At 45.5% G+C, this 12,691-nt stretch overlaps 1 protein-coding gene across 1 annotated transcript in view; it reads right to left on the reverse strand.

Annotated features, from left to right (window-relative positions):
* Nucleotides 1–12,691, reverse strand: part of PLXNA1 (plexin A1) — a 161,732-nt gene that overhangs the window by 26,330 nt on the left and 122,711 nt on the right. Inside the window, exons 28-29 of the mRNA XM_036739649.1 lie at nucleotides 10,971–11,140; nucleotides 1,383–1,595 (exon numbers count right to left, since the gene is read on the reverse strand). Coding sequence (XP_036595544.1) covers nucleotides 1,383–1,595; nucleotides 10,971–11,140 — 383 coding nt within the window. The remainder of the gene's footprint in view (nucleotides 1–1,382; nucleotides 1,596–10,970; nucleotides 11,141–12,691) is intronic.

The following is a 12,691-nucleotide window of genomic DNA, read 5'->3' on the forward strand; positions in this document are numbered from 1 at the left end:
AGGGCAAAGATAAAGAGAAGAAGCCAATGATGGAGGGGGCTGCAAGGCAGCAGGCTGGAGCTCTGGGGCTAGCATTAGGGATGGTAGAATATCTCTTAGCCTTTGAATGACCAGAGGTAGATGGAGCAGGTGTTTAACACCTTTAAGTCCTGGATTAAGATATTTAGGGGTTTTTGAAAGGAACCCAGGACCCAGGAAAAGAACATATCTCATTTTTTATCTGTAGCTGGGAGTCAGGGCAAACCTGCCTCTTAAAGGAGTAATGCCTCATTGTTCCAGAGATTATATTTTATAACAACACATCTAAACAAAACATAACCAGCTTTTTAACCAGAGACACAGGGTAGTTTTATCCACTGAGTCACCTTCCTCTACTCCTCCCCACCAAGGGCAGATTCTTGATCAGAGACGGCAAGTTCCCTAACTCAGAGGGGCAGCCCCTCACCTTCTTGATAGGTGGGACCACACTAGAAAAGCAAGAGAAACCTAACTCAGCCTCCTGGAGCTGAAAAGAAAATGTGGGCTGGGTCAGGCAGCCCAGCTCTATATTCTTATGGGAACTGAGAGAGCAGGAGGTAGATGAGGCAGGCCTCAGTGAAATCTGAGCTATGGGAACAAAGCCAGCAGCTTCTTTGTCCTTCATGGTTTCCCCTTTCCTCCCCACCACACACAAGCATATACCCAGACATTCACACAACACACCTCTACAATGAAATACACACCCAAGTTATACACAAAACACCCCCGGACATGCTAATATCTTTACTCACAATGCCTCTGCAGGTTACTAATGCAAGTACTCCACTTTACAGAGAAGGAAACGGCTCAGAGAAGAAGCGATTTGGGTATCAACGCATCAGTGAGTAAGAATTCAAAATGCAATTCAAACCCGAATATTTAATCTTCACTCTAACACCGTACCCTCACATTCAGGTAAACACACTCGCAACACATCCCTAACAGGTGCACCCAGACACCACACCCATACTAGCACATAGGCATGTACGCAGAGCACTGGATATAGAAACGACACCAAGGAAAATGCATGTCTACACATGATTATAACCTATGAGCACATAAGGCCAGATATACTTACAGTAACAAAGGTCAGGGCAATGCTTAGGTACACACTCACAATATGATGACGTACCCATGAGCACACACATACCACAGTACAAACAGACACAAAAGCTCCATGGGGCCCTGAAATCAATCCAACTTCTGCATTCATTCACCGTTCACTAAGGTGCCACCAAGAATCAGAGACCGAGAACCAAGCAAGGCATCTAGCCAGGTGCATCCAAGGGGCTCTATCACCCTCCCAAGGTGGCAGGATCATTAAACCCTACGATCCCTCCCAGACAAGAGGAAGTGACGCTCACCTCTCTACCCAGCTCTTATAGTTGGGGATGTCCTTGGCATACAGCAGCTTGTTGGAGGGAGAGTCCTTGCCCAGCTTGTGCTCAGAGGTGGAACAGGAGTCCATGAACGTCTGGGCCACCACGGACAGGCAGGCGTCCGTGATGCTGTTCTTGTGGATGTCGAACACGAACTGTGGGTTCTTGATCACGTTCACCCAAAAGCGCAGAGGTAGGCTGAGGAGGGGGCAGGTACCAAGGCAGCAGCAGCAGGGGAAGAAGAAAGGGAGACATATCAATGGGGTACCCAAGAAAGGAGACCACAAACATGGCTTCTTCACTGGAGCCAAGCACTAAAATGAAACAAATATGTAGAAACTTAGAGCTAAAAGGAACAATAGAACATGGAGAGTCAAAACCGAAATAGTCAATAGAATGTGAAGAATTAGAGCTGAAATGAACAGAACATAGAGAGTTAGAGCTGAAATGGACGACAGAACACAGACTGGTAGAACACAAAATGTTAGAGCTGAAAAGGACATAGAACATGAGAGTTAGAACTGAAATGGACGACAGAACACAGACTGGTAGAACACAAAATGTTAGGGCTGAAACGGACAACAGAACATAGAGAGTTAGAGCTGAAATGGACGACAGAACACAGAATGGTAGAACACAAAATGTTAGAGCTGAAATGGACAACAGAACATGGAGAGTTACAGCTGAAAAGGACAACAGAACACAGAATAGTAAAACACGAAATGCTAGGCTAAAAGGGACATTAGAAGACAGAATGGTAAAGCTGAAAAGGATGTTACCATGCAGTATGTTAGGACGCAGTGCTAGAACTGAAATGGACAACAGAACATTAGACATTATAGAACAACAGAGCACCAGAACACAGAATGTTGGAGCTGAAAGACAACAGGGCAGATGATGATACGGCTGAAAGATACATCAGAACATAGAATGTTGGGGCTAAAAGGGACATTAGGACAGAATGATGATTGAGCTGAAAAGGACAAAAGAACAGAACGTTCCAACTTTGAAGGACTAACACTCTTATCTATGATAAACCTAAGTCCAGAGGACTGAAAATGAAACATGCTACTCACCTCCCACCAGAGAGGTGATGTACTTAAGATGCAGAATTAGACATACATTTTTGACAAGGACATAGTGAGGTTTTGTTTCCTGGACCATTTTGTTAGAAGCATTTTATCTGCTCCTATGGCCTCATTTTTTTTACCTTCTAAAAGTTACAAAGAGAAGACTCTTTCAGCCAACCCTACCTGGCCAGGTAAGAGTCCTGTGAGTCCACCTGTCCCTCTCCAGGTCCAGTTAGCTCTCCTGAACCTGTCACCACCTACAGGCTCAGGCCTACCCACACTCTGAGAGACTGCTTTTGCCTCTGGGTAGGAGGTATATCAGAGTTCTTGGCTTATAGCATCTGCAAGTCAATATTATAGGCTCATGGGACGGATCTCATATGAATCCTCTCATTTTACAGAGAAGGCAACTGAGGACCAGAGAGGGGAAGGGGCTAGTCCAAGACCACCCAAGGACTCAATCTCTGACTGAAAGCAGCAGTACAGTTCAGTGGACCTGGAGGTAGGAGACATGGTTTTGATGTCTGCCTCAGACACTCATCAGCTGTGTGACCTGTGGACAAGCCATGTAGTTAACTGCTGAGAGACTCAGTTTCTTCATTTGTAGTTTAAAGGCTTAAACTACCTAACTTATAGGGACTGTTTTAAGAAAAGCACTTTGTAAACCTTCAAGTTTTATAGAAATGTGAATGTTTATTATTATTCATGTCTGCTAATTGAATGCTCCTTCTTCTGCGCAGTGCTACCAGGTTCTCTTCTTGATGCTGGGGCCCAAGGTCTATTTTGTAGGAATGAAGGGAGGAAAGAAAGAGGGAAGGAGGAAGGGAAGAAGGAAGGAAAGGAAGGAAGGAAGAGAAAGAAGACAAGGAAGAAAAGGAAAGAAGGAAGGAAGCAAGGAAGGAAGGAGGGAGGGAGGGGAAAGAAAGAGACAGAAAGAAAGAAGAAAAAAAGAAAGAAAGAAAGAAAGAAAGAAAAAAAGAAAGAAAAAAAGAAAGAAAAAAAGAAAGAAAGAAAGAAGGAAGAAAGAAAGAAAGGAAGGAAGGAAGGAAGGAAGGAAGGAAAGAAGGAAGGAAGGAAGGAAGGAAGGAAGGAAGGAAGGAAGGAAGGAAGGAAGGAAGGAAGAAAAGAAAATGAACAAAACTCCTTGTTCATGAACCATAAGGCAGTGGGGTCATGAGGGCCTCAGTTCAAATCTCAGCTACTACAACCTACCCTTGCAATGCTGGACAACCTCTCTGGGCCTCAGTTTCCCCACATGCAAAATGAGGGTGGACTACATCATCTCTAAAGCTCTGAATCCTGTGACCTAAAACACCAGTGCAAGTTACCAGTCCATAAATTAATGTGACTAAGCCCTGCAATGAAAGACTGGATGATCACGTCTAAGTATGTTTAAGAGATCCCAGGAGAGAGCTTGTGCCTGAGGCCAAGGAGCTAAGGAGGCCCCTGAGAGAGGGGCTGAGAAGGGGAGTGGGGGTGGGGCTCCTTAGTCCTGAAACCTGAAGAACGTGGTATTTTTAGCCCTAGCGTACGAGTAAGTCAACTGACTGAGTGATGTCGTTTGTATCCTGACTATCTAAAGTGTGGGAAGTAATAACATAGGTGTTCTTAATAACACGGGCAGGAAGGTATTATTAATAACACGGGTAGAAAAGTGTGAGTGTGAATTGCTGTAAATGAAATCACTCTAAGCCAAGGACTGCCTGTATCTCTCCGAATTCCCCCAGGGCCCCTTGGCTGACTGCTAGGTCCTTGGGGAGAAGTTTTAGAGTGAAAGAGAGGAGTGAGAGAGAAAGCGGGAGGGAGGGGGAAAAAGGAGAAGCAAGGGGAAGAAATAGAGAGAGAGAGAGAGAGAGAACCAGTCCATTAAATGATGTCAAAGAAACAAGGTATGATAGGAAGAGCATTGAACTTGGATTCAAATCCCGCCGAACGCTTAGTGGCCAAGTCACAACAAGCTGACAGATCTGTCCAACCCTCAGTTTCCTGATGTGATCATGATACGACCTATAGTACCTCACGGAGCTGTTATGAAGAGCAAACGGTATAATAAGGCATGTAATGTGATTTGCAAACCTTCACGTGCCCCATCAACGTCAATTAGGAATAGTACTGTTTTTAGAGAGGCCTAGGTTCAATCCTGTGTGACCTGAGCCTTGGTTTCTTCACATGTAAAGGACCAAGAAGTCGGCATCAGTGCAGTGGAAGAGTTGGAGCCCTAGGTTTAGATCCCAGCGTGGCTACTCACTGGCAGTGTGACCTTGGGTGGTTCATTTCCCTTCTCTGGACCTCATCTGAAAACGACCACATGATCTTCAAGGTCCATTCTAGTTGTGCCATTTTGATCATGCAGTTTCTGGTCACTATAGGCTACTCCAGGGGCCCCATGCCAGGCGCCCCAACCACTCTCCAAGTCTAAGACATTGATGCCAAATGGGCTGCCCGTACTCCTGTACTTCCCGCCTCTTGTTCTCATTTAAAAACCCCTTCTGGGTCCTCAGACCTGTCCCCCAAACCGTGTTAGGTCCTATTCTCAGTCTAGCAACAGCTCTTAGAAGGGTCAGGGGGAGAAATTGTCACTAAGGAAGAAGGATGGAGAGGCAAAGGGTCTCCATATTTTTAAAAAATTGTTATAAATGGATAAGTGTTGCTTTTCTTTTTTTTTTTTAATCACTTTTCTTTCCAAATATATTCTTTCCCTCTCCCCTACCCACAAAACTAGACCTTGCAATAAAGACTTACAAAAGAGGAAAAAAAAGGTAGTCCTGCAAAAATACCTCATCAGACCATATTCCTGGGGAGACCAGGATTCTACCCATGTTCCCTCGTTTAAAAGAAGGGGATGATAACATGAGTCCATCTGGCAGGGGACTATGGGTATTCACTGAACTGTGGTGGCGAAATGTGCTGAGAGGGAGCATGGGCCCAAGGATGGAGAAATTGCCTCAGAGGCAGGAAGAGCTGGGTTCAGGAGACAGCACAGCGCAGTGGCTAGTGCATAATTTGGAGTCGGAGTAGTCAGGTGACAGAATATTAAACTCTGGCTTTGACACATGTTGGCAGTGTGACCCTAGGCAAATCTCTGAGCTTAAGCTTCCGCTTCTTTAAAAAGAGGGGACTGGTGGATAAAGCCACCAGCCTTGGAGTCAAGAGGACCTGACTTCAAATGCAGCCACAGACACTTACTAGTTGCATGACCTTGGACAAGTCACTTAACCCTGACTGACGCTGGGGAAAAAAAGGAGGGGATTGGATTTAATACGCTCTAAGGTTTTCCTTTAGCTCCAAGTCTATAATAATCTATGATCCCAAGGCCCACTTATGGCACCCACCAGCCTGGCGACCCTAGCTAAGTCACTTCACCTCTGGGACCCCAGACAGATGTGCATTGGTGGAAGGAGTTTCTCAATCCCAATGAAATTATAGGTTAAAAAAATATAATAATAAAACATGCTAAAACAAAGCAATGTAGACATGGAAACAGAAGCAGCCAGTGTGGCCGAGGGGGAAGAGCCTTGCACTGGAACTCAGTGGGCCTGGGTTCAAATCCAAACTTGCTGCCACTTGCTCCCTGTATGACTCTACCATCCACCTCAGTTTCTCCATCTATGAAATGAAAGGGGGGTTAGATAAGAAGACCTCTAAGATCTCTTCTGTCTCTGTAGGCATACACACGCGCGCGCGCGCGCACACACACACACACACACACACTCACTCTCTCTCTCTCTCTCTCTCTCTCTCTCTCTCTCTCTCTCTCTCTCGGTCAAATCCACCGTAAGACAGGCATCCAAAGACCTCCCCAGAGACAGTCAGACACACACAGACACTCTGAGAGACAGGGTCACAGATGCATGTTTGCACAGGTGTAGTCTCACACCTACGGCAGGTGGCACATTACATTATCAAGGGCTACAACCGTAGTGAATACAGAGTGCATCCCCAAGGCCAGCTGGGACAGCTGACGGTCAGTCTATAAATAATAACAAAGAAAAATCCTCACGTTTCTGTAACACCAATCTCCAAGGAGCCTGGACTCCTATGGACAGGAATACATGAGTTATTCTACCAAGCCTGGCTGGAGGGAGATTCCTTTGAATTAACTGGGTTTATTTGGGAAGCACAGACCCTAATACGGAACTCAGATATCTGGACCCCTAGTTGTGTGCCTGATTCCAGGGCCAGCCTCATGCTGGTAGGGAGGAAGGGTACCTAAATGGTGGGACATGAGTCACACAGAGCCGCCCTCCTGATTGCCAAATATTTCTTCCAACTAACAGCTGACATTATATCATTGTAAATTCATGGATGCATAGAATGTCAAAGCTTGGAAGGCACCTTAAAAATACCAAGTGTGAGAGATGTGAGGGACCTTAGAAAATAGAATGTCAGAGTTGGAACTTTAGAACAGAGAATGTCAGAGCTGGAAGGCACCTTAGAATAAAGAATGTTAAGAGATGGAAGGCACTTCAGAACTTAGAATGATTAAGAGACAGAAGGTACCTCCAAGTAGACACAGAGATAGAAGTTTTACACACACACACACACACACACACACACACACACACACACACACACATACACACACACACATTTAAGTGGATAGACGAGTAGCAGACAGAACTTGAGACTAGGATTCAGAAAGATCTGGGTTCGAATTCAGTCCCTGATTGAATGAGCTGTGTGACACTGGAGAAGTCACTTCACTGCTCTGGGCCTCAGTTTCCCCCTATAAAATGAAAGGGCTAGACTTGGTGACCTTTAAAGGTGCTTTCCAGTTCTAAATCTACGATCCTATACATGGGGCTCTTAACCAAGACCTGTGTATGTAAGAGCCAGCCACATACCATGATAAGATAAAGAGCTCCAACGCACGCTGACAGTCACATGTGTGTACGTATACACACACACACACACACACACACACACACACACACACACACGTACATTTCTCTCTCTCTCTCTCTCTCTCTCTCTCTCCAGCTCCATCAAGGAGAGAAATTGCTTCCAGAAATGGACTGTGCAGGCTGGATGAGAATTAGTGGAAAGGTGCCATTACTATGCAGAGAGACCACGCCTCGGGGCCCTGCTGAATGGGGCTCGTTTGATTCCCCTCAATCCCTTCCTGCCACCTCCCCTGACTTCAGGACGTAAGGGTAAGTGATGAATCAGTGACGACTGCTCGGGACACTCTTATCTCTATTCAGAAAGAGCTCCATCCCTGCCCTGCTCCTTGCTGCTGGTTGCAGGGCTGTCTGCGGGATATTTGGCTGCCTCTTTATAAATGCGAGGCATGGGGACAGGTCCTCCACCTGGGAGGAGATGGGAGGGGAGGGAGGAGACTGCTGGAGAGGAAGTAGCAGAAAGTATAAAGGAGACAGACAAGCTAATGCACATGCAGTGAATGCATGGTTAGACTTTCTCCTCTAAATCTTGGAAATCTAGATCTAACTCCTGGGAGTTAGGCATGGGAGGGGGTGCAGAAAAGGAGAGGTAGGGTTGGGGTTGGCTGCACCAGAGCCTTCAATGGGTCTGTCTTTTGGGCTCAGCCCCCTCCCTCTAATCCTCTCCCTTTCCTGTAGAGTAACTTCTTATGAGAGAACAGTATAAGAACAGGATGGGGGATGGGAGGCTCAAAGACAGAGCAAGGCCCTGGATTGTGAGCCCACCTCTGCCACCCTCCACTGCGCTGTGAGGCCCTCAAAAGCAGGGCCTTTGACCTTTTTCTGGTAGTCTCAGCACTTCCCACGGCGCCTGGTGCAAAGGCCATTTCAACCTTGACAGTTAGTGCTTTCTGGCCCATCCCCAAGCCTGTGAAGCACTTTCCATACTGCTATTTCCTCTGTACATATGTCTTGGACATCTTTCTATCTGAGTACGTGTTGTTTTCCCCCAGCAGAATTAAGGTCCTTGAAGGAGGGGCTGTTTTAATCTGGGTTCTGGATCCCCAGCTCCTAGCACAGTATTGGTGTACAGTAGGTGCTCAAAAATGCTTGTTAAACAGTGGAAGTAACTCTGGACTTCGGAGTCAGGAAAACTGGTCCCACCAGTCACCATGAGTCTCCAGGAAAATTAAGAAAAATAAAATAAAACACAGTTTTTCAGAACAGGAAAGAACTTTAGAGCTCATATGGTTCAGTTCCTTCATTTACAGGAAAGAGAGGGACGGAGGGTGGGAACAAACATTTAAATAGCATCTACTATATACCAGGCACATACTAGGCACATGACAAATATTATCTCATTTGATCCACACAACAAGCCTGGGAGGTAGGAACTCTTATTATCCCCATTTTACAGGTAAGTGAGGCAGACAACAGTTAAGTGACTTGGCCAGGGTCACTCAGTTAGTGTCTGAGGTCACATTTGAACTCAGGTCTTCCTGACTCCAGGCCTAGAGCTCTATCTACTGAGCCACCAGCCTCCAGGTGAGCAAACAGAGAGCAGAGAGAGAGGAGGCAAGCCTGCACAAGGTCACATAGTGAGTCAATGGGAGAGCTGGGATTACTATCTCACTCCTGGGACTCCCACCTGTGGCTTACTCACTAGGCCATCTCTGAGTATAATGCAGAAACCCTACTCAGTCTGCAAAGGGTAGCCCAATGTCCCATCCTCCATGAAGGCTTCCCAGAGCCCTCCCAGCTGAATGAGACCTCGCCCCACTCCCCTTCTATACTCTCATGGCATGCTGTTCTCCTCTTTCTTATGGCACTTCATAACAACCATTCCTTATGCTGTGGCTTCAGTCTATAAAGCTTTTCCCCATGTACTACTGAACTGAACCCTCACTTCAAACATCCTTTCTTATGGTGCAGTCATTTGTCTACATGTCTTATCTTTTGCATGACTACGAACATTCTGATGATATCAAGCACGATTTGTTCACTACTGCCTCTCTCATAAACACAGGGATGAATAAAGAATTGGTGCTTAATAAATGTCTATGAATGAATGAGTGAATGAATGAAATGAGTAGATTAAGGGGCATTCAGAAGGACAGATGGAAAAAATGTAACAGAGTATTAACAACACACTTTTATCACATAGCTGCACAAGGAAATCACAGGCACTGCTGGGAGCAAAATAGGTGCTCAATAAATGTCTGTGAATGAATGAATGAAGGAGGAAATCAAGTGGCATTCAGAGGGATGGATGGAAAAATGTAACAGAGTATTAACAGCCCACTTTTGTCACATAGCTGCACAAGCAAATCATAGGTGGTGCTGGGAGCAGAAATAGGCACTCAATGAATTGACATTCTGTGAATAGGTGTCTGTGAATGAATGAATGAATGAATGAATGGAGTGAGTGAGTGAAAGTAGATCAAGGGACAGTTAGGGGAACAGAAAGACAAAATGATACACAGAGGATAAGAACTATGGAATCCTCTCACATAGCTCATAGGCTACTGAGGCAGCTTGGTAACACAGTGGAAAGGGGGCTGAAGACTTGGGCTCAACTCTTGCTTCTGACATTTCCTAGCTGTTATGACCCTGGACTGTCTGCTTCAGTTTCCCCAACTGTAAAATGGGGATATTAATAGCACCAACCTCCCAGGGTTACTGTAAGGATCAAATGAGATAATATTTGCACAGCACTTGGCAAACCTCAAAGCCCTAAATAAATACCAGCTATCAGTTAAAACTGTCCACAAAGATGGACAGAAAACAGGTGCTCAAAATGTCAGTGAATGAATGAATGTAGATTGAGTGGAATTCAGGACAGTGAATAGGACGCTGGGGCCATATGAGCTACAAACTCCAATCAAGCGAGGTCTCCTGGGCTTGACTGTCCTGACCACAGACCTCCCCTCCACTTCCTATGAAAGGGTTAGGGATCAGAGTGGATCCCCTCCCATAGCATGAGTCACAGTGGAGAGCAGCCTCCTACTCCAAAGGAGGGAGGACTTGACACAGGCCTATAAAAGGTCAGGACCACAGACAGATACCACAGCATCTTCGGGCACCTTGAACAGCCATGGCTACTCACGTCCTACTCTGTAAAAATCATTGGGGAATGGGATTCTACATGCCTCCTTCAATATTCCACTCCAATTCTAAATTCTGGAATAGTAATAACAGCTGACATTTACATAGTCCTGTACAGCTACGGAAAACCCTGCATAGATTTTCACATGAGATCCTTACAACAGCTCAATGAGACAGACGGTGGAAGTATTATGAGCTCTATGTCTACAGGTGAAGAAACTGAGGCTCCGAGAGGCTGGTTTTCAAAATTATAGAATGACAAAGAGCTTCAATCGCTGTTTACTCCAGGTCCAAGGCTCTTTCTCCTATGCAATGCTTTCTCTGTAGTAATGGAAGTTCTCGTCGATGCTTAACCCAATTCCCTCCTACCATGAAACAATAAATGTCTGTATATTGGGCTCTCACTTTTTAGTGGCTGCTAGAATTTCCCCCTCAGTCTGCTCTGTTGCCTTCCCTGACCTGGAGCCCTTCCCCCTCTCCTGGCCCTGCCCACATCAAACAGACAATTCCGCACCTACCAGTTGCTTTTCCAGGTATGCCGAACATCATAGTCATGGATCTGGTGTTTGTCAGCTTGCTCATCCAGGAAATCAAACATGTATTTGATTGCAAGGGGCAGAGCACTACCCCTGTGAGCTGTGCTGAAGATGGTCTCAAATAGGTCATCCACAAACTTCTGTAAGGTCCCCTGGAAGTGGGCAGAAGGAAAAAGGAAGCTCAGCTGACTAAGAAATATAAGCCAACTGTCAACAGCATGGTCCCACTAAGGTCGAGGTCATGAGATTGCCTCAGCTATAGCTTGATTCAACGGCCACAGGCTAAAGCCTAATCTTAGCTACATAAAGAGTCTTCACCTCAGCCACAGAAAGACCTACCTACATCCACCCACATGTGGAGGTCTAACTATGGGTATAATGTCATTCCTGATCCTAGACACAGACTAAGTCCTATCAAGTTATGTGCCTGACCCTTGACCAAACAAAGGAGAATGCGCAAGAGACTGTGAAATGTAAATCCCTCCAACTAGGGGAAGCATAACTGATGATGACTCAAGAGCACAGACTTTCAGAGCGATGAGAGGCAAGATGCTGGTCTCCATACTTTATAGACTATGGTTTCCCTAACCACTACCCAGGAGGGGAAAGCAGAGGGTTTGTCATCTACAGGGATGTGCTTAACATCCTACAGTCAAGGCCTCACAAAACACAGAAGATAATGTGGCTTTCTATTGGAAGAAAAACAAGATTGAAATCTGAGAAGCCAAATCCTGCAGTTCTACCTACCCCCTCATTTGTCCCCCAAGTATATGAAGGTGTGAACTGGGTACATGAATATCTGACCCAATCGTCACTGACTGTTACCTTGGGACGAGGATGGCTGAGTACATTTTATAGAACTGGGAGGTTTACAAATGGATTTACATATATTTTCCTAGTAAGCAACTACAGGAGCAAAGTAGATTTCTCAGAGAAGTTCTAAGGAATTAATGACAATCCTTCTGATCTTTTCCAAAGTGCTTTAATATTTTTTGAAGGGCTTTTACCTATATTGTGTAAAGAACCTCAGGATGACCCTTGTAAGGGAGACAGGACAGGGATTATGATCCCCACTTTACAGATAAGGACACTGAGGCTTGCAGAAGGTAAATGAGTCACTTCATCTGTCTCTGAGTCATCTGTCTCTGAGCATTCCTCCTCTGAGAAACAAGTGGGTTGATCAGGAGATCTCGAAGGTCCTCTTCTCAACAATCTCAAAGACTAAGCATTGGTATTCTATGAAGCACATAGGTGCCCAGTGAGCCGATCCCCTTCATTCTGAGCCCCGCTCCCCCAGGCTTTTAAGGTCTATTCAAATTGTTGAAAGTAAGAGATCAGAGTTTGGGAACTGCAGGGGACCAGAGTTCATCTGTTTCACCTGGCTGGAAGGAAGGAAGGAAGGGAGAGTGCAGGTGGCACTGAGCACCAGCTTCAAAAACCTGGAAATTGAGAAGCAGTATTTTATAGTGTAAAGTATTGTATTCGGAGTCAAAGGCCTTGGGTTCAAATTCTAGCTATGGTATACTACCTGAGAGACCTTGGGGAAAGTCACTCAATGTACTGAGCTTCTGTTTCCTCATGTGTAAAATGAGAGGGCTGAATGATCCTTCCAGCTTCATAGCTACAATCCAATGAGGAAGGAAGGTATCTGCTATGTAACCTCCAGAAGGCAGAAGCAGTATCAATTTGGATGTGTGTGTGCG

Source organism: Trichosurus vulpecula, chromosome 9, assembly GCF_011100635.1.
Source record: "Trichosurus vulpecula isolate mTriVul1 chromosome 9, mTriVul1.pri, whole genome shotgun sequence".
Classification (NCBI taxonomy): Eukaryota; Metazoa; Chordata; class Mammalia; order Diprotodontia; family Phalangeridae; genus Trichosurus; species Trichosurus vulpecula.